General features: G+C 55.7%; 2 protein-coding genes across 4 annotated transcripts in view; one reads left to right on the top strand and one right to left on the bottom strand.

Moving 5' to 3' along the window:
* Positions 1–12877: 12877 nt before the first annotated feature.
* DCAF15 (DDB1 and CUL4 associated factor 15) lies at positions 12878–21917 on the top strand. 2 transcript variants are annotated; one of them, XM_050769936.1, is made up of 13 exons: positions 12878–13042; positions 14762–14859; positions 14948–15083; positions 16338–16444; positions 16549–16688; positions 16778–16948; positions 19512–19946; positions 20049–20140; positions 20233–20361; positions 20450–20535; positions 20753–20857; positions 20930–21045; positions 21403–21917. In XM_050769936.1, exons 1-13 carry the CDS (start codon positions 12911–12913, stop codon positions 21456–21458), a joined length of 1803 nt encoding a protein of 600 aa, XP_050625893.1. In that variant the 5' UTR covers positions 12878–12910; the 3' UTR covers positions 21459–21917. The 2 variants fall into 2 exon arrangements, with proteins under 2 accessions (XP_050625893.1, XP_050625895.1); XM_050769938.1 differs by lacking the exon at positions 12878–13042 and adding an exon at positions 13177–13240.
* Positions 21918–21997: 80 nt separating this feature from the next.
* The window catches only part of RFX1 (regulatory factor X1), a 47002-nt gene continuing 41128 nt past the window's right edge, over positions 21998–27871 (bottom strand). For both annotated transcript variants that reach the window (XM_050769916.1, XM_050769917.1), the window contains 9 exons: positions 27634–27752; positions 27422–27531; positions 26572–26723; positions 26395–26492; positions 24325–24474; positions 24009–24217; positions 23582–23735; positions 23457–23502; positions 21998–23327 (listed from right to left, as the gene is read on the bottom strand). In XM_050769916.1, the coding sequence (XP_050625873.1) occupies positions 23158–23327; positions 23457–23502; positions 23582–23735; positions 24009–24217; positions 24325–24474; positions 26395–26492; positions 26572–26723; positions 27422–27531; positions 27634–27752 (1208 nt within the window). In that variant the 3' untranslated portion in view covers positions 21998–23157. The remainder of the gene's footprint in view (positions 23328–23456; positions 23503–23581; positions 23736–24008; positions 24218–24324; positions 24475–26394; positions 26493–26571; positions 26724–27421; positions 27532–27633; positions 27753–27871) is intronic.

Here is a 27871-nt window from a genome sequence, read left to right as displayed (position 1 = left end):
CCCACCTTACCATGGCCAGCCCTGACTCTGCCGTCTTGCCCAAGATGCTGACCAGGACTCCCTAATGGAAACCAGGCGGTCACCTCCTGGAGTCTCTGCTGTGGCCACCACTGCCCCCCATCTCCAGACCCAGGCCACCCCCCACAACAGCCTGTTCTCCCGGGGCTTTGGGGGAGCTGGCCCACCCCCTTCCCCGCCCTGGGGAGGACGGGCAGGCGGCCGGATGGGGTGGTGAGGACAGGCCAGCCCATCCCCTTGGTCCCCCCTCCCGCCAACAACCACCCCATCTCCGCTTTCGTAACCTCAGCCAGCCTGGGCCGGGCCACAAGAACAAGGAATGTTTGGGGAAAAGCTGAGATTCGTCCTGTCTGGTATTTGGGACGACCGCAGGAGTAGGGGTGGGGACGGAGGGATGGGGGGAGCTTCGGGGCACAGGAGAGTTCCGAGAAGCAGGGGCGGGCAGCAGTGAGGGATTAGAGAGGCCTAAGGTTAGCCTGGCAGCCCAGATGCCAGCCTGGGAGCTCCTGACCAGGTCTGCTGCCCGGCACCCATATCCCCTCTGCTGGCTGATCTCGCTCCAGACACCCCCCCCTCCCCCGACAAATGGCCACAGCCGCCTGGAAGGAAATTACATATATCCAGGCATCAGCCTGGTGGTTAAGAGTGTGAGCTTGGTGCCAGCCTGCCTGGGTTTGAACCTGGGCTGTGCCACCTCTCAGGGCCTTGGTTTCCCTCTCTGTCAAGTGGGGTAATGGTTGGCTTACCACCCCGTACTCCCCACAGTGTTGTAAGGATTATATGAAGTGTGCATTCAGAACAGTGCCTGGCATATCCCACGGCTTTCGCACCTGTGGATGGGGGTGCCAAGCTGGTCTCCACCTAAGGTCAAATCTCCCAGACCCACCACTTAGCAACAGGGCGGCTTCAGACAGGTCCTTCTGCCCAGACCTCAGCTTTCCCACACATAAAATGGGATTGACAGGTTGGGTGCTGTGGTTTATATCTGTAATCCCAGTGCTTTGGGAAGCTGAGACAGGAGGATCTCTCTTTTTTTTTTTTTTTTTTTTTTTGAGACGGAGTCTCACTCTGTCGCCCAGGCTGGGGTGCAGTGGCCAGATCTCAGCTCACTGCAAGCTCCGCCTCCCGGGTTCACGCCATTCTCCTGCCTCAGCCTCCCGAGAAGCTGGGACTACAGGCGTCCGCCACATCGCCCGGCTAGTTTTTTGTATTTTTTAGTAGAGATAGGGTTTCACCGTGTTAGGCAGGATGGTCTCGATCTCCTGACCTCGTGATCCGCCCACCTCGGCCTCCCAAAGTGCTGGGATTACAGGCTTGAGCCACAGCGCCCGGCCTTTTTTTTTTTTTTTTTTTGAGACAGAGTCTCACTCTGTCACTCTGTCGCCTAGGCTGGAATGCAGTGGCGTGATCTAGGCTCACTGCAACCTCCACCTCCGGGGATCAACTGATTCTCCTACCTCAGCCTCCTGAGTAGCTGGGATTATAGGCACCTGCCACCATGCCCAGCTAATTTTTGTAGTTTTAGTACAGATAGGGTTTCGCCAAGTTGGCCAGGCTGGTCTCGAACTCCTGACCTCAGGTGATTTGCCCACCTCAGCCTCCCAAAGTGCTGGGATTACAGGCGTGAGCCACTGCATCTGGCTAGGAGGATCTCTTGAGGCCAGGAATTTGAGACCAGACTGGGCAATATAGTGAGACCCTGTCTCTAAAAATAAATTAAAAAAAAAAAAATTAGTCTGGGCTGGGCTCCATGGCTCACACCTGTAATCCCAGCACTTTGGGAGGCTTAGGCAGGCAGATCACCTGAGGTCAGGAGTTCCAGAGCAGCCAGGCCAACATGGTGAAACCTCGTCTCTACTAAAAATACAAAAATTAGCTGGGCATGATGGCACGCGCCTGTAATCCTAGCTACTCCAGAGACTGAGGCACGAGAATCGCTTGAACCTGGGAGGTGGAGATCACGTCACTGCACTCCAGCCTGGGCAACAGAGCGAGACTCTGTCTCAATAATAATAATAATAATAATAATAATAACAACTAGCCTGGTACAGTGGTGCACACCCATAGTCCCAGCTACTCAGGAGGCCAAGGCAGGAGGATCACTTGAGCCCCTGGGCTCAAGTTTGAGGTTATAATAAGCTATGTGCCACTGCACGCCAGTCTGGGCAACACAGTAAAACCCTGTTTTTAAATAAAGAAAAAAAAAAGGAGGGGGGGTGAATGACAAACCTCCTCCCTCAGAGAGCTGTCTTGAAGCAAAACGACGGAGTAGGTAGAATATTTTAAGAATGGTGGCTGGGTGTGGTGGCTCACGCCTGTATAATCTCAACACTTTTGGAAGCTGAGGCAGGAGGATGGCTCAAGCCCAGGAGTTAGAGACCAGCCTGGGCAGTAATGGTGAGACCCCGTCTCTAAAAACTTTTTTTTTTGTTTGTTTGTTTTTTGTTTTTTGAGACGGAGTCTCGCTCTGTCGCCCAGGCTGGAGTGCAGTGGCGCGATCTCGGCTCACTGCAAGCTCCACCTCCTGGGTTTACGCCATTCTCCTGCCTCAGCCTCCTGAGTAGCTGGGACTACAGGCGCCCGCCACCGCGCCCGGCTAATTTTTTGTATTTTTAGTAGAGACGGGGTTTCACCGTGGTCTCGATCTCCTGACCTTGTGATCCGCCCGCCTCGGCCTCCCAAAGTGCTGGGGTTACAGGCGTGAGCCACCGCGCCCGGCCTAAAAACTTTTTTTTAAAACTTAGCAGGGGCCAGGCACAGTGGCTCACACTTATAATCCTAGCACTTTGGGAGGCCGAGGCGGGCGGATCAGCTGAGGTCAGGAGTTCAAGACCAGCCTGGCCAACGTGGTGAAACCCCATCTCTACTAAAAATACAAAAATTAGCTTGGCGTGGTGGCACGTGCCTGTAATCCCAGCTACTCTGGAGGCTGAGGCAGGAAAATGGCTTGAACCCGGGAGGCGGAGGTTGCAGTGAGCCGAGATCATGCTACTGCACTCCAGCCTGGGCTACAGTGTGAGACTCTGTCTCAAACAAAACAAAACAAAACAAAACAAAACATAGCAGGGCATGGTGGTGCTTGCCTGTAGTCCCAGCTACCAGGGAGGCTGAGGTGGGAGGATCACATGAGCCCAGGAGGTCGAAACTGCAGTGAGCCGTGTTCATGCTACTGCACACCAGCCTGGATGACAGAGTGAGACCCTGTCTCAAAAATGAATAAATAAATAAAAATAAAAGTATAGTAGCCAGGTGCGGTGGCTCGTGCCTGTAATCCCAGCACTTCGGGAGGCTGAGGCAGGCGGACCACGAGGTCAGGAGATCAAGACCACGGTGAAACCCCATCTCTACTAAAAAAAATACAAACAATTAGCCGGGCGTGGTGGCGGGCACCTGTAGTCCCAGCTACTCGGGAGGCTGAGGCAGGAGAATGGTGTGAACCCAGGAGGCGGAGCTTGCAGTGAGCCGAGATTGCTCCACTGCCTTCCAGCCTGGGCGACAGAGCAAGACTCTGTCTCAAGAATAAAATAAAATAAAATAAATAAAAATAGAAAAAATAAAAGTATAGTGTTGGCCGAGCACAGTGGCTCACAACTGTAATCTCAGCACTTTGGGAGGTCACGGCGGGTGGATCACCTGAGGTCAGGAGTTCGAAACCAGCCTGGCCAACGTGGTGAAACCCCGTCTCTACTAAAAATACAAAAATTTCCTGGGCATGGTGGTGCGTGCCTGTAATCCCAGCTGCTCAGGAGGCTAATGCCGGAGAATCACTTGAACCTGAGAGCTGGAGGTTACAGTGAACCAAGATCACACCACTGCACTCCAGCCTGGGTGACAGTGAGACTCCGTCTCAAAAAAAAAAAAAAAAAAAAAAAGTTTAGTGTCTGCTCAGCTTGGGAGTGGCCAAGGCCCTGAGTTGGAGTCTCCCAGAAGTAGAGCTTGAGACAAGGATTGAGTGCATTTATCCCAGAGAAGGCAGGCAGTGATACAGGGGAGGGAGGAAGTGATCAAGAAACAGTGGCTGGGCGCGGTGGCTCACGCCTGTAATCCCAGCATTTTGGGAGGCTGAGGTGGGCAGAGTACCTAAGGTCAGGAGTTCAAGACCATCCTGGCCAACAAGGTGAAACCCCGTCTCTACTAAAAATACAAAAAAACTAGCCAGGCGTGGCAGCAGGCACCTGTAATCCCAGCTACTCGGGAGGCTGAGGCAGGAGAATCTCTTGAACCTGGGAGGTGGAGGTTGCAGTGAGCCAAGATTGCATCACTGCACTCCAGCCTGGGCAACAGTGTGAGACTCCATCCCAAAAAAAAAAAAAAAAAAAAAGTTAAGAAACACGGGCCCAGAGAGGTGGTTATTTGTTCATGTTTCCTAGGGCTCTGTGACCTCCTGAGAATCCCACTTCGTGGGGTGAGACAGGAGACGGGTCTTAGCGTTGGCCAGAAGAGAACAACAGGTCCTATCTCAAGTACTCCCCATGGGATGGATGGCCATTAGCTTGGACGTTGGGTGGAGGTTCCTCAGTCTCGTTAGCAGAGTCATGGGGTAACTCTAGGGAGACAGGACTACTGTATCAGTCCTAGCCCCCAGGGAAGCGGCAATAAGAACCAAGATGTTTGAGTTCCTGGCAAGCCTCTTTCCATTGCAAAGGGAGGAGAACCCAAACTGAACTAGCTAATACAAACGAGGGCATTTATTGGTTCATGAACAGAAAACCTGTATCCTTCAGGCACAGCTGGATCCAGGGGCTTCAGTGATATCTTTTAGATGAATTCTTTCGTGAACTCTGAACTCTACCTGCAGGCTTCTGCATGTGGTGCTAAGATATTCCCAGAACCAACATGCGTTCTTCCCTGACTTTAGCAGAAAGCCTCAAACTTAAATCTCATTGGCCTAAATTTGGTCATGTGTCTATCCAGAACCAATCCCTGGGGGCCAGAGGGATGGAATGTGCTGATTGGCTAGGAACCTAACCATTGCTCCGGTGCATAACCCACTGGCCTTATCTCCCTGCCACAAACTCCCCTTCTGCCATCCTGTCCTGTCCAGTCCTGCCCAGTCCTGCCCAGCTCTGCACTACCCAGCAGGGGCCTCTGCAGGGATAACAATGGACTATGGTCCATCAATGTAGTCCCAGCATCCAGCATGGAGCCTGGCGTAATCAGTATTTATTATTTATTATAATCAGTATTTATCCGGCCGTGCACCCAGAATGCTCACACCTGTAATCCCCGCACTTTGGGAGACGGACAGATCATGTGAGGTCGGGAGTTTGAGACCAGCCTGGCCAGCGTGGTGGAAGAAATCCCATGTCAACTAAAAAATACAAAAAAAAAAAAAAAAATTAGCTGTGTATAGTGGTGTATGACTGTAATCCCAGCTACTCAGGAGACTGAGGCAGGAGAATCGCTTGAGCTCAGGAGGCACAGGTTGCAGTGAGCCGAGATCACGCCACTGCACTCCAGCCTGGGCAACAGAGCGTGACTCCATTTCAAAAAAAATTTTTTTTGAATTCGCTGGGCACAGTGTAGTTCCAGCTCCTTGGGAGGCTGAAGTGGGAGGATTGCTTGAGCCTAGGTGGAGTGCCACTGCACTCCAACTTGGGCAACAGAGCAAGACCCTGTCTCCAAAAAAGAAAAGAAAGGAAATGGTGGATACGCACTGCTAACTTCAAGGGAGGCTGAGAAACACCATCTTTCTACTGGCAAGCCACATGTCCAGATAAAAACGGAGTTTCTTGGCTGGGTGCGGTGGCTCATACCTGTAATCCTAGCACTTTGGGAGGCCGAGGTGGGTGGATCACGAGGTAAGGAGTTTGAGACCAGCCTGGCCAACACAGGTAAGGAGTTTGAGACCAGCCTGGCCAACACAGTGAAAGCCATCTCTACTAAAAATACAAAAATTAGCCGGACGTGGTGGTGGGTACCTGTAATCCCAGCTTACTCGGGAGGCTGAGGCAGGAGAATTGCTTGAACCCAGGAGGCAGAGGTTGCAGTGAGCCAAGATCGAGCCATGCACTCCAGCCTGGGAGACACAGCAAGACTCTGTCTTGGGGGAAAAAAAAAAAAAATTGAGTTTCTATCAATACTGCATAAAAGTGGGATGACCTGTAAGAGGGAAGCAGTGAGGAGTTGGGACTACAAGGAAAACTGAGCCCAAGGCTTTCTGTGTTCAAAGCCACTGGTCTCCAAAGTTGGATGTGGGAAATGAATCGTAATTTTTAGTTCTATTTACTTGCCCCATCCTGTTTTATGGCCATTTTCCAGGTATGATTTAATTCATAGGCTAGAAAGAGTGGTCTAAATGCACCTGTACAGTTGGGTTATTTGTAAACAAATACATATGCGTATTAAGGGAGAGTCCAAGTGACCAATGACCAGAAATAGGGAAGTCTTGGCCGTGCGCAATGGCTCACGCCTGTAATTCCAGCACTTTGAGAGTCCAAAGTAGGTGGATCACCTGAGGTCAGGAGTTCAAGACCAGCCTGGCCAACATGGTGAAACCCCGTCTTCACTAAAAATACAAAAATTAGGTTGGATGTGGTGGCTCACGCCTGTAATCTCAACACTTTGGGAGGCCAAGGTGGGCAGATCACCCGAGGTCAGGAGTTTGAGACCAGCCTGACCAACATGGTGAAACCCCGTCTCTACCAAAAATACAAAAATCAGCTGGGCGTGGTGATAAGCACCTGTAATCCCTGTATTATTGACACGTGTAGCTACTCGGGAGGCTGAGGTGGGAGAATTGCATGAGCCTGGGAGGTCAAGGCTACAGTGAACTATGATCACACCACTGCACTCCAGCCTGTCTCCAAAAAAAAAAAAAAAAAAAAAAATCACCATAAAAACACCTTGATAATAATTGTAGGCGGAGGTTTCAGTCAGCCAAGATTGCACCACTGCACTCCAGCCTGGGTGAAAGAGCAAGACTCTATCTCAGGAAAAAAAAAAAAAAAAAAGATTGGCCATGGTGTCTCATGCCTGGAATCCCAGCACTTTGGGAGGCCAAGGTGGGCGGATCACTTGAGACCAGGAGCTCAAAACCAGCCTGGCCAACATGGCGAAACCCTGTCTCTACTGAAAATACAAAAATTAGCCTTGCCTGGTGGTGCGAGCCTGTAATTTCAGCTATTTGGGAGGCTGAGGCAGGAGAATCACTTGAACCCGGGAGACAGAGGTTGCAGTGAGCCAAGATCGCGCCATTTCACTCCACCCTGGGCGACAAAGAGCAAAACTCCATTTCAAAAAAAAAAGAGAGAGAATTGAAGTAAATTGCAGGACACTGCGTTGGCATCCACAAAGAATTGGGGCATTACTTGATTTGGAAGAAGCTCCCCCCATCATCTGGTGTCAGAAGCGAAGGATTGAGAGTGATGTGATGTAGAAGGAAAAACTGTCTGTTTGTCCCATCTACGTGTTCAACTGACTTGGTCCAAACTGACTTCTCCCTAGTCTTCCTCATATCAGAAAATGCACTAACATTTTGCTAAATATTCCACTCAGATGCTAAAGTCATCATGAACTTCTGTCTCCTTGCCCGTATCCCAATATCTTGTCCTTGAAAATGACCCCATCGGCTCTGACTATGGCCACTTTTCTCCATTTTCTTTCTTTATTTTTATTATTATTTCTTTTTTTTTTTTTTTTTTTTTTGAGACGGAGTCTCACTCTGTCGCCCAGGCTGGAGTGCAGTGGCCGGATCTCAGCTCACTGCAAGCTCCGCCTCCCGGGTTCACGCCATTCTCCTGCCTCAGCCTCCCGAGTAGCTGGGACTACAGGCACCCGCCACCTCGCCCGGCTAGTTTTTTTTTTTGTATTTTTTAGTAGAGAAGGGGTTTCACCGTGCTAGCCAGGATGGTCTCGATCTCCTGACCTCGTGATCCGCCTGTCTCGGCCTCCCAAAGTGCTGGGATTACAGGCTTGAGCCACCGCGCCCGGCCTATTTTTATTATTATTTCTGAGACAGCGTCTCATTCTGTTGCCCAGGCTGAAGTGCAGTGGTGCGATCACGGCTCACTGGCAGCCTTGAACTCCTGGGCTCAAGCGATCCTCTCACCTCAGTCTCCCAAGTAGCTGGGAGTATAGGCTCCCGCTCTCATGCTAATTTTTAAAATTTTTGGCCAGGCGCGGTGGCTCACGCCTGTAATCCCAGCACTTTGGGAGGCCGAGGCGGGTGGATCACTAGGTCAGGAGATCGAGACCATCCTGGCTAACACGGTGAAATCCCATCTCTACTAAAAATACAAAAAATTAGCCGGGCCTTGTGGCGGGCGCCTGTAATCCCAGCCACTCGCGAAGCTGAGGCAGGAGAATGGCGTGAACCCAGGAGGTGGAGCTTGCAGTGAGCTGAGATCATGCCACTGCCCTCCAGCCTGGGTGACAGAGTGAGATTCTGTCTCAAAGGAAGAAAAAAAAAAAGAAAAAAAAAAAAATTTTTTTTTAATAGAGATGGGTTCTATGTTACCCAGGTTGGTCTGTGGTGATCAAGGGAGACTTCAAGCAATTCTCCCACTTAAGCCATCTCCTGCCTTGGTCTTCCAAAGCACTGAGATTACAGGCGTGAGCCACCGCAGCCAGTATTCTCCATTTTCATTGCTAATAGATGAATCTAAGTCAGCATCACCTACCCTCCTAGCTCCCCCAAGACTATTCCTGCTCCCACCTTCATCCCTCCAACCATTCTGCACATAGGAATCATAATAACATCCTCCTGGCCAGGTGCAGTGGCTCACACCTGTAATCCCAGCACTTTGGGAGGCCAAGGTGGGTGGATCACCAGGTCAGGAGATCGAGACCCTCCTGGCTAACATGGTGAAACCCCGCCTCTACTAAAAATACAAAAAAAAAAAAAAAAAAAAAAAGGAAAAAAAAATTACCTGGGCATGGTGGCACATGCCTGTAGTCCCAGCTACTTGGGAGGTTGAGGCAGGAGAATCGCTTGAACCTGGGAGGCGGAGGTTGCAGTGAGCCGAGATGGCGCCATTGCACTCCAGCCTGGGCGACACAGTGAGACTCCATCTCAAAAAAAAAAAAAAAAAAAAAAAAATTTCCTCCCCCATGCTCTTTTTTTTTTTTTTTTTGAGACAGAGTCTGGCTCTGTCACCCAGGCTGGAGTGCAGTGGCGCGATCTCGGCTCACTGCAAGCTCCGCCTCCCGGGTTTACGCCATTCTCCTGCCTCAGCCTCCCGAGTAGCTGGGACTACAGGCGCCCGCCACCTCGCCCGGCTAGTTTTTTGTATTTTTTAGTAGAGACGGGGTTTCACCGTGTTAGCCAGGATGGTCTCGATCTCCTGACCTCGTGATCCGCCCGTCTCGGCCTCCCAAAGTGCTGGGATTACAGGCTTGAGCCACCGCGCCCGGCTCCCCCATGCTCTTTTAAAAACTTTGAGGTTATTTATGTCTTTATTTATTGATACAGAGTCTCGCTCTGTGTCACTGAAACCTCTGCCTCCCAGGTTCAAGCGATTCTCATGCCTCAGCCTCCTGAGTAGCTGGGATTATAGAAGCCCACCATACCAGGCTAATTTTTGTATTTTTAGCAGAGACAGGGTTTAACCGTGTTGGTTAGGCTGGTCTTGAACCCCTGGCCTCAAGTGATCCACCTGCCTTGGCCTCCCCAAGTGTTGAGATTATAGGCGTGAGCCACTGTGCCAGCCCTTTGAATTTTGAAACAACATTATTTTATTTTTGTTATTTTTAATTTTATTATTATTATTACAGACAGGGTCTTGCTCGTGTCACCCAGGCTGGAATGCAGTGATGCAATCACAGCTCACTGTAACTTCAAACTCCTGGTGCAAGGGATCCTCCCGACTCAGTCTCCCAAGTACATAGGAAGACAGATGTGCTACCACACCTGACTAATGAAAAAAAAAAAAAGTTTTTTCTTTGTAGAGACGAGGTCTTGATAGTTGCTGAGACTGGTCAAATTCTTCTCTTCAAGCCATCCTCCTGTCTCAGCCTCCCAAAATGCTGGGATTACAGGTGTGAGTCACTGTGCCCAGCCTGAAACAATTAGACATTTTCAGATCAGAAAAGAAGGTACAGAGAGTTCTTTTATTCCCTTCACACAATTTCCTCTAATGTTTTTTGGGTTTTGGGTTTTGTTCTGAAACAGGATCTCACTCTGTCGCCCAGGCTGGAGTGCAGTGGCTCAATCTCCGCTTGCTGTAGCCTCGACCTCCCAGGCTTGGGTGATCCTCCCGCCTCAGCCCCCTATGTAGCTGGGACTATAGGTTCACGCCACCACACCCTGCTAATTTTTTTATTTTATTTTTTTATTTTTTTTTTTGAGACAGAATCTCGCTCTGTTGCCCAGGCTGCAGTGCAGTGGCATGATCTCGACTCACTGCAACCTCCACCTCCCAAGTTCGAGTGATTCTCCTGCCTCAGCCTCCCGTGTAGCTAGGACTACAGGCGCGTGCCACCTGAGACTACAGGCCTGGCTAATTTTCTGTATTTTCAGTAGAGATGGGGTTTCACCGTGTTAGCCAGGATGGTCTAGATCTCATGACCTTGTGATCTGCCCACCTTGGCCTCCCAAAGTGCTGGGATTACAGGCATGAGCCACCATGCCTGGCCTTGTTTTGTTTTTTATTTGAGACAAGGTCTTGCTCTGTCTCCCAGGCTGGAGTGCAGTGTCACCATCAGAGCTCACTGTAGCCTCGACCTCCTGTGCTCAAGTAATCTTCCTGCCTCAGCCTCCCCAGTGGCTGAGGCTATAGATGTGTGCCAGTAGAGTCAGTTAATTTATTTGACGTTTTGTAGAGACGAGGGTTTCGCCATGTTGCCCAGGCTGGTCTTGACCTCCTGGGTTCAAGTGATCCTCCCTCCTCTGCTTCCCAAAGTGCTGGGATTACAGGTGTGAGCCACCGCACCCGGCCTGTTAATGTATTTTGAGAACATTTTTCAATTTAAGATAAATGTCTGATGTTGTCTAATGGTTAGATTGAGGGTCTAGGTTTGGGGATAATATCAGAGAGTTACAAATGTCCTCCCTATCACGTAGCTGGGATCCGTGACGTCAAAATGACTTATCACTGGTGATGTTGATTTTGATCCCTTGGTTAAGGCAATAGCAGCCAGGTGTCCCCACTGTCTTGGGGACAGCTTTGCTCTCCATGGACGTAGGGTATGCAAGAATCATGGGAATCTTTGGCTAAAGATACATTGTGATGGCTGGGCGCAGTGGCTCATGCCTGTAATCTCAGCACTTTTGGAGGGTGGGGTGGGTGGATCACCTGAGGTCAGGAGTTTGAGACCAGCCTGGCCAACATAGTGAAACCCTGTCTCTACTAAAAATACAAAGATTAGCCGGGCTTGGTGGCGCATGCCTGTAATACTTGGGAGGCTGGGGCAGGAGAATCACTTGCTTGAACACGGGAGGCGAAGGGTGCAGTGAGTTGAGATTGTGTCACTGCACTCCAGCCTGGGCAACAAGAGCAAAACTCCATCTCAAAAAAAAAAAAAAAAAAGTTGTGATATTATGTTGTAATTTAAAAAAAACCCAAAAACCATATATTTTGGTCTTACTCAGGTTTTCTGGCACGTAACTCCTAAAACCCTTGAAATCAGCTGGGCACAGTGGTTTATGCCTGTAATCCCAGCACTTTGGGAGGCCAAGACGGGATGATCGATTGAGGTCAGGAGAGCAGCCTGGGCAACATAGTGAGATCCCGTCTCTACAAAAAACATTTTTTAATGAAGATAATTAAAAAAACCTATCTTCTCTGATTGTTCAGAGGATTAAATGGGCTGGCCTGTCATCCCAACACTTTGGGAAGCAGAGATGGGAGGATCACTTGAGCCCAGGAGTTGGAGACCAGCCTGGACAACTTGGTGAAACTCCATCCCTACAAAAAATACAAAAAATTAGGCCAGGCACGGTGGCTTATGCCTGTAATTCCAGCACTTTGGGAGGCCTAGGTGGGCGGAACACCTGAGGTCAGGAGTTCGCAACCAGCCTGGCTAACATAGTGAAACCTCGTCTCTACTAAAAATACAAAAAATTAGCCGGGCGTGGTGGCGCACGTCTGTAGTACCAGCTACATGAGAGGCTAAGATGAGAGGATCATCTGAGCCCAGGGTCGAGGCTGCAGTGAGCCATGATCAGGTCACTGCACTCCAGCCTGGGTGACAAAGTGAGACTCTGTCTAAAAACAATAAAACCAACGAGGTAATGTATACGAATATGATGCACGGAGCGGCCCTTCCACAATTATTTGTATTGCCATCATCTGCATAATGGGCACAACAGGGCCCTGCCACATCGAACTGTTTAAGCTCAGAACCTTGTCTGTCATATGTGGAGCGATACCTGATTGATGCTATCATTATCAACACCGTCATCCCACCAATCCGCCCATCGGAAACAAGCTTTCATCGAATCCCATCGTTTTTTCCTTTTTTTGTAAATCTCTTTTCTCGGCCTGGTTTTGTCGCCCAAGTATGCTCGTCAGGCCTCTGCCCACCCAGACCGGGCGCGGGCAGCCCGGGGCTGAGGATTCTCGAGTCTTGGTGGACCACAGTCTCCCGTCGCCCCGCCCAAGGGCCTGGACCGCCTGTGGTCTCCATGGAAACCCGCTAGCCACAGGGGGCGTGACGCCATTGAGACAGACACAGATATCCACCTATCAGATCAAAGTTATCTGGGCTAGGCGAACAAACGGGACCTCCGAGTGGTACGTCCTTAAGGCAGGGCGGGAATACAGCAACTGGCCGCGGGGGCTGTTACTGTCGCTACCAATCAAGAGTCGAGGCGGCTTTGATAGACAGGCATAGCGCGAGTGCGGGCTTTCACCCAACCGGCGGGCCGCTGTCCCGATAAAGGACCAATGAGGAGGCGGCAGGGGTGGGGCGAAGGGGCCGGTTGCTCCGGAAGTGGAGGGAGGGGGTGAAAATGGCGCCCAGCTCGAAATCGGAGCGGAACAGCGGGGCTGGGAGCGGCGGCGGCGGCCCCGGGGGAGCCGGAGGGAAGCGGGCAGCAGGGCGGCGGCGGGAGCACGTCCTCAAGCAGCTGGAGCGGGTCAAGGTGAGGCCTGGAGCCGGAGTGGGGAACGCGCCGGAGGGTGGGGAGTAGGGACGAGGGAGGCGGAGGGAGGAGGGCGTTCGCGGGGTGAGGGGTTGGGGGCGGGGCCCCAGGGGAGGGGGCTCGGATGAAGGGCCTGGGCGGGGCCCGGGGGAGATGGCTTGGATGGAGGAGGCTCAGTCGGGGGCCTGGATGCAGGAGGTTGTGTCGGGTAACCGGCAAAGGGGCTGGGATGGAGGGGGTTGGGGGCGGGGCCCCAAGGAGGGGGCTCGGAGGGAGGCGACCCCTCCTCCGAGGCCGCAGGGAGTATCAGGAGGAAGGGGGCGATCCAGGTTCAGATCCATTTTTCAAAGCCCTGCTCCCATGGCCCCTCCGTAATGGAGCCTTCCCGCCCCCTTTGCAGAGCCCCTGCCGCTGGCTTTGGGCTTCCACTGCCTGATATTCCTCTCCCTGCCCGAGCCTCGACCACACTTGAGCTGGGAGTTCCTGTACCTGGGTGGGCCTACCCATTGAAAGTGTGGGAGCTCCTTGGATAGGGCTGAGTCTTCCCCCGCAGAGTGAAAGTTACCGAAGCAGGCTCTGTCTCCTCCATCAGACTGGAAACTCCCAGAGCTGGGGGATGATGTCTCCCTCCCCCATCAGTTTGGGAGCTCTGGAGGGCAGAAATGTGGATCTCTTGCAGGTGGGCAGTAACTGGGGCAAGGCTGTGTCTCTGTGGGCAGGGACTGCGCCTTCTCCGTGAGGCTGATAGCTTTCAAAGGACAGTACTGTGTCTCCCCCTTTTGACTGGGAGCTCCCTGGGCTGGGACAGTCTCCGCCCTTAGCCTGGGAGCTCCCTGGGCTTGGCTGTGGTTCCGCCCTTAGCTTGGAAGCTCCTTGGGCAGGGATTGTGTCTCCCCTGTCGGCCTGGGCCTGGCTGGCCGGGTTGTTTCCTCCATCAGACTGAGACCTCCCTGTGGACAGGGCTTGTCTCCCATCAGACAGGGAGCTTCCCAGACAGGACTCGTCCCATCAGGTTGGAATGTCTTGAAGGCAGAGCTGTGTCTACCCAGTCAGCCTGGGTAGCAAGAGTGAGGCTGCTCTGATGTCCCTGTGCCTGGCTTGTGCTTGTCAGTTCCCACATATCCTTCCGTGGTGAAGTTTTGGGGATGAGGGATTCCATTGGAAGGCGGTAGTTAATTGGGAAGGGGGAGTTGGGTCGTTGGTTAGGCTCACTCTTCTATCTGCCTTGACTGGCCCCCAGCAGAGGCCATAGCTGACCCAGGGAGGAGAAGCCCCCTCGTTTGAAGGCTGGTGGGTTGGGGACAGATGGGTGCATGTCAGGACCCTGTCTCAGCCTCCTTAGTAGGATGAATACCCACAGTTTAGGGACAACCTTCAGGGAGGGAAGCAGGTGGCCCAGCGTGGGACATGGTGATTGGGGAGCTTTCTTGGGGGCAGTGATGCTGGGCTCAGTCAAGAGGGACCTGAGGCTGAAGAGGTGTGGAACTGGGAAGGTGGAGTGGGTCCCTGGTGGAGATGAAGGCTCAAGCGAGGTCCGCCTGGCTTTACTGTCCCCATCTGCCTCAGTTGTTCCCACCTTCCAGAGCTTGGTCTCCTTTAGACCATTATGGTGGGCTGGGCCGGGCTGGACCCAATGAGAGCTGCCCTGCCCCTCTGCTGTGGGTGAGGGGCTGGGGGCTGCAGATGGTGCCTGAAGTGCCCTGACCGCCCCTTCCCCAGATCAGCGGACAGCTCTCCCCTCGCCTCTTCCGGAAGCTGCCTCCCCGGGTCTGCGTGTCCCTCAAGAACATTGTGGATGAGGACTTTCTCTATGCAGGGTGAGGCTGGGCCCAGGCAAAGGGGGCAGCTGGGCGGGGGTGGTGGGCTCGCCCTGACCTGGTCGCTGTGCCCCCTCCACCCCCACAGACATATCTTCCTGGGCTTTTCCAAATGCGGCCGCTATGTCCTCTCCTATACCAGCAGCAGTGGGGACGACGACTTCTCCTTCTACATCTACCATCTGTACTGGTGGGAGTTCAACGTCCACAGCAAGCTCAAGCTGGTACGGAGGCTTCAGCACCAAGCTGGCCCTTCAGATGGTGTGGCTCAGCAGGTCACAGCAGCCTCTGAGCCTCAGGTTCCTTGGATGTAAAATGATCATGTACTCATGGGGTCATCGTCGACATTCCATGTGTTAGATCCAACCATATGAAATTACCAGGGCCTGACGTGGTAACTCACGCCTGTACTCCCAGTACTTTGGGAGGCCAGGGTGGGAGGATTACTTGATCCCAGGAGTTCAAGACCAGGCTGGGCAACAGGGCAAAACCCCATCTCTACTAAAAATAAAAAAAAATTAGCTGGGCATATTGGCATGTGCCTATAGTCGGCTCCTCTGGAGGTTGAGGCAGGAGGATCACTTGAGCCCAGGAGTTTGAGGCTGTGGTGAGCCATGATCACACCATTGCACTCCAGCCTGGGCAACAGAGTAAGGCCCTGTCTCTAAAACAAAACAAAACAAAAAAAACGGAGGCTGGGCGCAGTGGCTCACGCCTGTAATCCCAACACTTTGGGAGGCCGAGGTGAGTGGATCACCTGAGGTCGGGAGTTCAAGACCAGCCTGGCCAACATGGTGAAACCCCATCTCTACTAAAAATGCAAAATTAGCTGGGCATTGGTGGTGCATGTCTGTAATCCCATCTACTCTGGAGGCTGAGGCAGGAGAATCGCTTAGAACCCGGGAGGCAGAGGTTGCAGTGAGCTGAGATCGAGCCACTGCACTCCAGCCTACAGAGCGAGACTCTGTCTCAAAAAAGAAAATGAAATTACCATTCTTATGTTTCAAAATGGGGTAAATAGTGGCAATTCCGTTGGTCCAACACACTCTATGAAGCTATAGAACATGTTGGCTCAGGCCAGTTAGCTTTATTAGGACTAAGCCACCCTGGCTTTAGCCTTGACCCTTGACTCCTGGAACCCTGGCAGGAGGTGGGTACTATTACCTCAGCATACATGTGAACTCAGAGAGCTGAATGGGCTTCAGGGTGGGCTGGGCTTGGAACCAGTGCCTGGCGCTGTCTCCTCCGGGACATTGTTCCCATCAGCTGCATCCACCCTGGCCTGGTCTCCCCCGTCTCCCCCACTGGTGAAAGGAGCCTCCTCAGGCTGTCCTCAGGCAAGGTGGAGGGGTGTGGTGCGGGCTGTTGGGGTGCTCCTTCCTGCTCAGCCCCAGCCCTGATGAGGGACTGCCTCGTACAGCTTTGGGGGACCCCTGCAGGTTCCCTGACCTGGTGCTGACCCTGAACGTGCCTCGCAGGTCCGGCAGGTTCGGCTCTTCCAGGATGAGGAGATCTACAGCGACCTGTACCTGACCGTATGTGAGTGGCCCAGCGACGCCTCTAAGGTCATCGTCTTTGGCTTCAAGTGAGACCCGGCTCCTGGGGGAGCCATGGCTGGTTGGGGCTGGGGGTGTGCAGTGGGGGCCCCCCAGGCGCCGACCCGGCAGCTGAGGGTATGCTGGCCCCCAGCACCCGCTCGGCCAACGGGATGCTCATGAACATGATGATGATGAGCGACGAGAACCACCGTGACATCTACGTCAGCACCGTGGCGGTACCGCCGCCGGGCCGCTGTGCCGCTTGCCAGGATGCCAGCCGGGCCCACCCAGGTGAGGGGGCCGAGGGGGCGAGGGCCCCCTGCCCCCCTGCCCCCGTGCCTCGGACCGAGAGTGAGCCGCTGTGGTGTGTGTTGCTGCAGGAGACCCGAACGCGCAGTGCCTGCGGCACGGCTTCATGCTGCACACCAAGTACCAGGTGGTCTACCCCTTCCCCACCTTCCAGCCCGCCTTCCAGCTCAAGAAGGACCAGGTGGTGCTGCTCAACACCAGCTACTCCCTGGTGGCCTGCGCCGTCTCTGTCCACTCGGCAGGTAGGCCCTGCGGTTTCATGGCAGCCCGGCAGCGCGTGAAGCGGGTCCTCTCCCTACCCCACCACACAGACAAGGGGCCTCAGGCACAGAGAGGTGGGAGCCCACTTCCCCAGGTCACACAGCCTAGTCGTGGGAATGCTGGGGTCCAAACGTGGCCACGCCCGCCACAGCCCTGCCCACGGGATCTTGCCAGGGGCTGAGATGTCCCATATCTGCTTTGTCCACCATGGCTGCCTCCAGGAGCCACTTAGAATGTGGCTCATGTGACTGAGGAACTGAGCTTGTGATACTTTTCTTTTTTCCACTGGAGTCCAGTGGCGCGATCTCGGCTCACTGCAACCTCTGTCTCCCAGGCTCAAGCAATTCTCCTCTCTCAGCCTCCTGAGAAGCTGGGACTACAGGCCTGTGCCATCACACCCAGCTAATTTTTGTGTTTTTAGTAGAGACGGGATTTCACCATGTTGATCAGGCTGGTCTCAAAACTCCTGACCTCAAGTGATCCACTCACCTTAGCCTCCTAAAGTGCTGGGATGGCAGGCATGAGCCACCGCACCTGGCCTGTGATGGATTTAATTGTAGTTGTTTTAAGCTGAAATAGCCACAGGTGGCTAGCTGGATGGGGAAGCGCCCCTTTCTCTTAAGAAGAGAACTGCTAATGTGACATTTCGGGGCGTGGTTAGTGGGCAGGCACTTGCCTTATATGTTTGATGTCGGAAAGATGCCAGTGAAAATCACAAAATGTCCCTTGACAGTGACAAACGTCAGGAGGCTGGATCATGCCACCGGCTGGCAGCAACGGGAGGGAGGGGGCCCCGGGGCCATTTGGCAACAGAATTGTGACTATGACTGACCCAGCTGCCCTGTGCCCAGGTCTTTTCCTCTGGCAGGGTCTCACTGGGTCCCTATGTCCCAAGGCTGCTGACGGGGAGCTGGGGGCCACCTGAAGAACCCTCCCTGGGGATTGGGGAGTGAGTTAGGAGGAGTCGGGGGGTTGGGGGCATCTGTGGAGCACCAGTGAAGGCCCCTGCGTTGGCATCCGTGGAGCATGTGTCAGAGATGTGTGCACATGTGGGGGGTGAAACACAAGGAATCTATAACTGGAACCACTTAATATAAATTAAAAGACGTTTTAGGCCAGGCGCAGTGGCTTACGCCTGTAATCCCAGCACTTTGGGAGGCCAGGGCAGGCGGATCACATGAGGTCAGGGAGTTCAAGACCAGTGTGGCCAACATGGTGAAACCCCATCTCTACTAAAAATACAAGAATTAGCTGGGCATGATGGTGCATGCTTCTAATTCCAGCTACTCAGGAGGCTGAGGCAGGAGAATTGCTTGAACCCAGGAGGCGGAGGTTGCGGTGAGCCAAGATTGTGCCAATGTACTCCAGCCTGGGAGACAGCAAGACTCCATCTCCAAAACAAAAGACATTTTAATTTTACAAGAACTCAGATACAAAGACGTCCATTATCCCCATGGAAGTGGTTGTCCCTGGGGGCAGTCGGGGAACGGGCAGGATTAAATGTATATAACTCAGCCCACAAATAAGCCAGGGGCCAGGGCACTTTTGTCCCCAGACATATCTGGGGACTCCTGTCCTCACCCCCCCAATCTATACCAGGAAGGGTGAGGCACTGTCCTTTGCTGAGGCTCGGCCACTCGGTCATTGGCCATGAACCCCCCAACTTGTGAGGGTTGATGCAGTTCTGCCCTTTCGGCTGTGGGTCCTGTTAGGAACAACCACAGCGGACAATCAGCTCTGCGCCAGCCCAGGGAAAGGGCGTGGTCATCAGTGGGAGGTGCTGACACAGAGGGGTGCTTTCTTCCTTGGCCATTGTCACCTGTTCCCCGCCCTGTCGTGGAAGGGCTGTCACGGTGGTGGAGGGGAGTCCGGACTTGATTTATCTCAGATGTGACCTTGGGCAAGTTCATCTCTGAGCTGCATTTTGGGGGATGCGGCCCTTCTCTGGGGGTTACTTGTAGGAGGCTCAGAGGAAACCTGGGATGGGGCCCAGCCACAGGGCTGCTCAGTGAATATGTTGGGGTTCTCCATGTGTTGCCCGCATTCCTTGGGGGAGTCATCTCTAGGCAGGCAGAGACAGGCCCCGATTCGATGAAGTGTGCCCGCAGCAGTCTGGCTTGTGTCGGGAAGGACCCAGGAGGGCCTTGCCTTAGGACTTCCATATCAGAGAAACGCCAGTGAAAATCACAAGATGTCCCTCGACAGAGTGGCAGATGTTAGGAGGCTGGATGCTACTGTAGTGAACGCTCTACACTGTAGAGTGTCGGCTCCTAGTTCACTCCTGTGTCCTCAGCGTGGGGCACTCAGTAGACAGCTTAAGAAAGGGGTTTGAATGAACGTGAACGTCTGCACGCGTGTGTGCGTGGTGTGCGTGGTGTGCATGCGCGGAAAGGTCTTTTCCCTTCTGGGGGTTTCAGACTGATCTCAGCATAGCCAAGTCTAGAAGTGTCTCCTCAAGGTGGGTTTCTGAAAACCCCTGAGGACACTGAGCAAGGCTGGGAGCACCCCAGACTGACACTTGTCCACACCCATCTCTTCTTCCAGGTGACAGGAGTTTCTGCCAAATCCTGTATGACCACAGCACCTGCCCCCCGGCGCCCGCCAGCCCCCCTGAGCCCCAGAGCCCAGAGCTGCCCCCTGCCCTCCCCAGCTTCTGCCCTGAGGCGGCCCCAGCCCGTTCCTCTGGGTCTCCTGAGCCCTCGCCCGCCATTGCCAAAGCCAAGGAGTTTGTGGCTGACATCTTCCGCCGGGCCAAAGAGGCCAAGGGCGGAGCCCCTGAGGAAGCCCGGCCTGCCCTGTGCCCAGGACCCTCTGGCAACCGCTGCCGTGCGCACTCTGAGCCCTTAGCCCTGTGTGGAGAGGCAGCACCCCGGGACAGCCCCCCTGCTTCGGAGGCGCCTGCCCCCGAGCCTGGCTACATCAACTACACCAAGCTGTACTACGTGCTGGAGTCCGGAGAGGGGACGGAGCCGGAGGATGGTGAGCGGGGGGCAGGCATGTGGCAGGGCCTGGGATGGGGAAGCCAACCCAGATGGAGCCCCTGTCCTCCCTCCACCCCATCCCCACTTCCTGCCTCCCCAGAGTTCGAGGACGACAAGATCTCCCTGCCCTTCGTGGTGACTGATCTTCGTGGCCGCAACTTGCGGCCCATGCGGGAGCGGACTGCTGTCCAGGTGGGTGCGGGCGTGGGCGGGCTGAGGGCAGTCCCGGGAAGCTGCTGAGGGGCAGTTGGCACCGTCCTCTGCGCCTGCGCACTCGCCCGCAGGGCCAGTACCTGACAGTGGAGCAGCTCACACTGGACTTCGAATATGTCATCAATGAGGTCATCCGCCACGACGCTACCTGGGGCCACCAGTTCTGTTCTTTCAGCGACTATGACATTGTCATTCTAGAGGTGGGCCCAGGGTGGGCAGGGTGGGCCCAGGGCTCCCTGTACTCTGGAGTCGCCCTCAGCAGCTGGCATCATCCACCCCCAACCCCAGGTCTGCCCGGAAACCAACCAGGTCCTCATCAACATTGGCCTGCTGCTCTTGGCCTTCCCGTCCCCCACTGAGGAGGGTCAGCTCCGGTGAGCACGGGGACCCTGTCCTCCCTGTCCACTAGGGGGGCCGCTGGCAGACACTTCAGGGTGGGGGCGTGGGGATGTGAGAAGGCGCTCCCTGTGCCACAACCTGGCTGGGCCCCTCCGTGGCTTCTCCAAAGACAAAAGCCCCTCAGGGTAGTGTGGGGCCTGGTTCAGGAGCCCGGCTGTCCCAGCGCTTGTCCTGTGGCCCTCTCCACTGCAGACCAAAGACCTATCACACCAGCCTCAAGGTGGCATGGGACCTCAACACAGGCATCTTCGAGACAGTCAGTGTAGGCGACCTGACTGAGGTCAAAGGGCAGACCAGGTGAGGCAGGGCTGGAGGGCAGGGTCGGGGGCGGCTGAGGCGATGAGAGCCACTCACCCCCTGGCCCCACAGCGGCAGTGTCTGGAGCTCCTACCGCAAGAGCTGCGTGGACATGGTCATGAAGTGGCTGGTGCCTGAGAGCAGCGGCCGCTACGTCAACAGGATGACCAATGAGGCGCTCCACAAAGGTGGGGGTCGGTGACCCTGTGATGGTCAGGGTCCCCAGGGTCACTTGTCCTCACCCAGGCGCTGATTCCTGAGCGCTGATGAAATGGGTGGGAAGGCTGGTAAGGAGAGGGCTGCCCAGGCCAGGCCCAGCTTGGCAGCCCTGAAGGTGTGGGGCCTGGGAGCCTCCCGCCAGACTGGTCCGTCACTCGTTCACCCGACAGACATTTATTGAGTAGCTGCAGGCGAGAGGCAGAGGGCAACTCAGCAGGGTTCTTGCCTTCTGGAACCTTCTGGGCCAGAAGGAAGTCAGGTGGGGAGTGCGGCCACAGGGCTGGGCAGGCAGGGGCTCCATGCTTTGTCCCCACCTGTCCCTGTAGGGTGCTCCCTGAAGGTTCTGGCAGACAGCGAGCGATACACGTGGATCGTGCTGTGAGGGCCGGGCCGCCCCGGACACTGACTCCAACTACCTCCGCGGCCTGGGACCGGCCGCCTCCCCGGGGTGGCCTCTTCCTGGCCGGCTGGCCCACCGACTGATGACCGGCACTAGTGTTAGGCTGCGGAACCGGGCTGGGCAGGGCAGCCCCTGGTGGCCCGAGGGTCTGGACGCTTTTTATTTATGCCTATTTAAGTTGGGAAGGGGGCAGAGAGAGGGCGCCCCCTGCCCCACCAGCCTGAGCGCCCTGCCTTCACTCCGAGCTGGGCATGGGCCTGGTCCCTTGTGCATTTGCCCCTTTCTTCGGCTACAGCTGTGGACGTTGCCCTCGGGGAGGTCGAATGGACCCTGTTCCCCCTGCCCTGCCCGCCCCCAGCCTCCCCACCCAGGCTGGCAACCTCCTGGCCATCCCCACTCCGTTCTTCTTCATGTAATAAATGTTTTAATTTCTGAACCTCATTGAGGTCCCGTTACTGCAGCTCGGGGCCCAGCTGGAGCCCCCGCCCCAAGGCCCCCACCAAGGCCCGGCGAGTCAGCAGTAGGCAAATATCACAGCGGAATTTATTGTTTTAAGAAAGACTACAAAAAGGTAGAAAACAGCTCGGCACACTAGACTACCACACGTGTGGACACTTTCACCGCCGGGAGAGGGAGCCCCGTGGGCACGGGGACTGGGCAGGCCGCCCCAAAAGCTGTAGCACGCGGAGCACACAAAATAGTGATTTTTATACAATAGGTCAGATTTCCATTTTTTTTTTTCTTTTTCTTGCCATAAACATCTATCTCACAGGCTGAAAACACTGAGAAAACTGGAACAGATAAGGCCATGATGGTTGGAAAAAAACCCAACAAGTTACCAACTCCGCTCGGGCGGCGCTCACGAATCGCACAATAGTCATGGGGTGGGGGTCGCACGGCACGGAGGAGCAGCACAGTCTCCGGGAAGATAGGGGCACAGAAAAGGTTCCATTACAAACCAGCGGCGGAGGGGGGGCGCGGGGGCTGGGGTCTGTGGGCACTCCCCGGCCCCGCGGCCCGCTGCTCTTTGGAAGCTGGAGGCCGTGCCCCCTGCCGCCCTCCCCACAGCCGGGCCGGGCAGTGCCCCCTTCTCGGGCTTGGGGGCAAGGGAGGGCCCAGCGGAGAAGATGCGACACCCACGGCTTTAATTGCACTTAATACCAAGAAGGGGAAGCAGTGGGGTTGCTGGGGGTAGGGGGTCCCGGGGCTGCTGCTAACAGTGGGGAGTCCCCAGGTGACGCCCACCTGCGCCGGCCCAGGGCTCAGGGCTGGGCCCAGGACAGGCTGTGCAAAGCCAGCGAGCTGAATAAGTTAACAGTTCCGCACGGGAGGGGGCCTGCCTGCCTGCCCCCTGGGGTGGTGGGAGGACGGGGCTGGGGTGAAGATGCTGCGGCCTGGGAGGGGGGCGGCCAAGGGGCCGAGCTGGATGCCCCACGGGGCACCTGGGCACGCGGCGGGTTCCTTAAGGCACGTCTTTTGTGTCAGAGTTTGCAGCTGCGGCTCCGCCCAGCCCACTGATTGTGCCGGCCCCATAGGGTAGGAGGGCCCCGGCCTTCCCTGTCTCGGAGGCCCCCTCCCTGCCCTGGCTGAGGCTGGAGCGGTGACCACGAAGCCACAGAAGCTGTGAGGGACCCTGGCGTGAAGGGGTGGCGGGGGCGGGTGGGGCGGGGAGGCCAAGGGCTTAGCTGGAGGGCAGTGCCTGCACGAAGAGGCCGCGCGCGTCAGTCCGCGCCAGCTTGGCCGGCGGCTCCAGGGTCTCTGGGCCCAGCGCGGGTGACTCGCCGCCAGCCGCCAGTGAGATGTCCTGCGGCAGCTCGTCCTCGCTCTCCTCCTCCTCTTCCTCCTCCTCGTCTGGGACACAGGGGCCAAGTCAGGCTCGGGGCGGGGTGGCAACGCCCCTGGGTTCCTCCTCCTCCCCAGCCCCTCCATTGTCCGCCACCCCCGGGACCCGCGCCCTGGGTGGGAACACGCCTCGCCTACCTTTGTCGGGGTCCAGGGGGTTCAGGGAGGTGGCCAGATTGGCGAACTGGAGGAAGGAGAAGAAAATGGGTGAGGGTCCGCCGCCTGGCGCCCCGCCCGCGCCCCCAGTGGCCCGCTGCGCGCACCTCGCCCATGACGGCGATGGGGGTCTCGCCCTTGGCCTGGGCTACGCGGTGCTCGATCAGGTAGTACATGTACTCGTCGTAGAGCAGCCGGATGAGGTGGAAGGAGCCGAAGCTGGCGGCGCTGCGCAGGGTCAGGTCCCGGATCACCATGGAGCTGGGTATGGCGACGTAGAGGAGACCGTCAGGCCCCATCCGGCCCAACCCCTGGACCCCTCCCCGCTGCGATGTGCCCGGGCCTCGTGCCAGCCCAGCGACTCAGGCTGGATCCCAACACAGCCTTCCCCCGGGCGTGCATGGTACAGAGCCCAGGGTCCCAGCCCGCCCGCCCAGCCTGCAGGCTCGGGTCGTCGTAGAAGAGCAACTGAGCCCCACAGGGGCCCAGGGCCTTCCCTGGTGCAGCCCGGGCCCGATCCCGCCGCACGCGCACCTGTAGAAGGACCACTTGAGAAGGAAGAGCTTGGCGGCCTTGGGGAAGCCGGCGCTGCCCTGGTAGGGCTTGAGCACCTGGCTCACCACGCCGTCCAGCCAGGCCGCCCACTGCTCCAGCGAGTTCTGCTGCTGCAACGTCACCTTGAAGTCCTGCTCCAGCCGCTGCACCACGCGGTCCTCGCAACGGCACACCCACGAGGCCTGCTCCTGGGGCACACCGGGTGGGCGGGCGCCCGGGGCTCAGCCGCCGTCACCCCAGCCTGGCCCGCCCCCCTGGGCTGCCCCCTCATTCGCCCGCCCCGCCCCGCACCCACCTGCACGTTGGCGAAGTCCACGCGGTTGAGGTCGCTCAGCATCTGGTTGATCTGCGCGGTGTTCTGCAGCACAGCGCGCGCCGCCTGCGCCAGGTGGTTGAGCGACGTGTAGCGCCGCAGTGTCTGCGCGAAGGCGCCGGCCGCGGCCACCTGCGTGCAGGGATTGGGGGGCTTGCTGCTTCCGAGGAACCCCAGCCCGCCAGCCCTGGCCCCACCCCGAGGCAACCTCCCTCAGCCTGTTTCCTTTTTCCTAAAAAAGGAGGGATGCGCTTCGCTACTTTTGTTGGGGTACAGAAGGATCGCGACCTTCAAACTTTGGGTGTCCACTCACAAGCGCCCCCCAAAATTCAATTAATTGTATTCTGACCAGGGCACAATATTTTTTAAAATGTATTTTTATTTTTTAAAATAACAGTCGAGACAGGGTCTCGCCAGGTCGCCCAGACTAGTCTCAAACTTCTGGCTTCAAGAGATCCTCCTGCCTTTGCCTCCTGAAGTGTTGGAAGTGAACCACCGTGCCACGAAAGGCCTTTTTTTTTTTTTTTTTAAACGAAAGAACACAATAGAAAATATGGAGGGCACTGCGCAGAAAGTGCAAATACTGCTTTGATAAACATGTTTTTTTTTTTTTTTTTTTTTTTTTTTTTTGACACTGAATCTCACTCTATAGCCCAGGCTGGAGTGCAGGGGCGTGATCTCCACTTACCGCAACCTCCGCCTCCTGGGGTCAAGCGATTCTCATGCCTCAACCTCCTGAGTAGCTGTGATCATAGGCGCACACCACCACGCCAGGCTAATTTTTGTATTTTTTGTATTTTAGCTAAATTTTGTATCTTTAAATATTTTTGTATTTGGAAACAGGGTTTCACCATGTTGGCCAGGCTAGTCTTGAACTCCTGACCTCAAGTGATCCGCCCGCCTCGGCCTCCCAAAGTGCTGGGATTACAGGCATGAGCCACCGCGCCCGGCCTCATTTTCTTTCATACCCTGGAATCCCAGCTCTGGGAGACCACAGGGTTTTGTCCATCTCGTTCATTGCTGTGTACTGAGAAGGAGGTTGTGTGAATACATGAATACTGAGTCTTGCTGGTTCTGAAGGGTTGCTCCTGGATCTGGCGTCTACTGTCTCCACAGGCCCCAGTCCCTGCCCTGTGCCCAGCGGTGGGTTTTTTTTTTCCCCAACCACGTCCCATCAAATTCCTCACAGCTAAGTAGTTAGCGAATGTGCATCTTTTGATGAAAAAGGCAAGTATTATGTTTCCTTATAGATGTTGTTGCTTTTCTTAAAAAGTTTTATCTGTCTCTGCACACCTGAAGCACTTTCTTTTTTTTTTTTTTTTTTTGACAGAGTCTTACTCTGTCGCCCAGGCTGGAGTGCACTGGTGCGATCTTGGCCTCCCGGGTTCATGCCATTCTGTTGCCTCAGCCTCCCCAGCAGCTCTGACTACAGGCGCACGCCGCCACACCCTGCTAATTTTTTTTTTGGTATTTTTAGTAGAGACGGGGTTTCACCGTGTTAGCCAGGATGGTCTCGATCTCCTGACCTCGTGATCCTCCCGCCTCAACCTCCCAAAGTGCTGGGATTACAGGCTTGAGCCACCGCGCCCGGCCACACATGAAGCACTTTCTTTTTTTTTTTTTTTTTTTTTGAGACGGAGTCTCGCTCTGTTGCCCAGGCTGGAGTGCAGTGGCGCGATCTCGGCTCACTGCAAGCTCCGCCTCCTGGGTTTACGCCATTCTCCTGCCTCAGCCTCCTGACATGAAGCACTTTCTAGCAAGGCTGTCTAAAGGGAACTACTGTACGTTTGCAGTTGTTTTTTATTTTTGAAAGATGCTGTGTTGAGCACAGTAACACCACAAAGGGGTTGCATTTCAGCAGTGGGTGCCTGAGGACACTGGTTTATAAAGACAATGCCCAGGGTGCTCCCCGAGGTGGAGAAGGTCTCCCCTTCCCTCACAGGCATCATCCCTGGAACAGGTGTGGGGACAAATCTTACCGCCCCTGGGGAGCAGAGGAGACAGGGGGCCTAAGCCCCAGGGACAAGAGAAAGGGACCCCCTGCACCCTCACCTTCACCCGCAGCATCTCCTCGGGGATATTGACCATGGCGTGGGTGAGCCAGCTCTCCAGGCTCTTGGCAAAGTTCCGGATCGCTTGGGTCAAGGCACCTGTGGGCGGTGGCGGGGGCTGGTCAGAGCAGGGTGGGGGTATGTGGGGCAGGGGGTGCCGAGCAGGCCAAGCACTCACTGGGGATGGGCCGCAGCACGTCGGGGATGAGGATTTCCACCAGGCCCTGGTACAGCACGTTGTCACAGTGCTTGGTCCATTGGAGCACGGGCTCGAACTTGGAGAGCAGCACCAGGATGGCTTTGGGCAGTCGCTTCTCGGCCTCATCATGCCTGCGGGCACCCACCCCACCCCGGGTCACTGGGGCACTCTATGGTCCTGCCCCCATTGTCAGAAGGGAACAGGTACCCCCTGTCCCTGACCCAGGGTCACTGGGGTACTCTGTGGTTCTCCCCCAGTGTCAGAAGGCACAGGTACCCCCTTACCCCACTCCAGGATCACTGGGGCACTCTGTGGTCTTGCCTCCAATGCCAGAAGACACAGGTACCCCCTTACTCCCACCCAGGGTCACTGGGGCACTCTATGGTCCTGTCCCAAGTGCCAGACAGGCACAGGTATAGCTTGTCCCCAACCCAGGGTCACTGGGGCACTCTGTGGCCCTGCCCCCAGCATCAGACCCCCACCACCAGCCCAGGGTCAGTAAGTACCCCCTGCCTCCCGAGGATCCCCGGGGTCCGGCTGGCACAGGCCCGGGGGGTGGGACGGGATCCTACATCCTACCCTGCATACAGGGGGCAAACAAATTCCAGAACCTGCCACTCCAGGGAGGAGATGGTGCCCTGCCCCATGCCTGGGCTTGGTCAGGCACGCCAGCCCCGACTCTGAGTGTCAGGTGGCTATACACACACACTCCACACAGCCAAGGGCATGTGTACCCCATACACTGCAGGGGACAAGCAGGCGCCCCAACCCTGGGTGTCAAAATCACCTGAGGTCCCACCCTCCTCCCCGCTTGCCAGGCAGCACTCACACGGCCAGCGGCGGCGCCTCGCTGGGCTGGCTGAGGTTGTACCTCCAGAACGTCTTCCACAGCGTCTCCACCAGGGTGAACTGCAGGTTCACCATGACGTCGACAATGGCCTGTGGCAGAGGCAGATGCTCAGGGAGGCTGGGGGGCAGCATGACCCTCCCAGGCCCGTGGCTGCGTCCCCATTCGCTGGCCTGCCCACCTGGCTGCCCTACCTCACAGTGTTCCCGGTACAGGACCTGGAAGGCTTTGATGTCACCGGGCCCGACGCCCTCAGGCAGCACCTTGCCCTGGAGGTCGAGCTCTGTGAAGTCAGGGAGGCTCCGAGAGGCATCTGCGGGGCCAGGGGGAACCATGAGGCCCTTCATCCCCCATGCCTGCCCACCCTGGGGTCCCAGAGTTGTCCCTTTCCCATCAGAATGGGGTCCCCCAAGTGCTGGTGAGAGACAAGGC

The sequence above is a fragment of the Macaca thibetana genome, chromosome 19 (assembly GCF_024542745.1).
Source record: "Macaca thibetana thibetana isolate TM-01 chromosome 19, ASM2454274v1, whole genome shotgun sequence".
NCBI lineage: Eukaryota > Metazoa > Chordata > Mammalia > Primates > Cercopithecidae > Macaca > Macaca thibetana.
The sequence above is the reverse complement of the archived record's forward strand: the minus strand, read 5'-3'. Positions and strand labels throughout refer to the sequence as shown.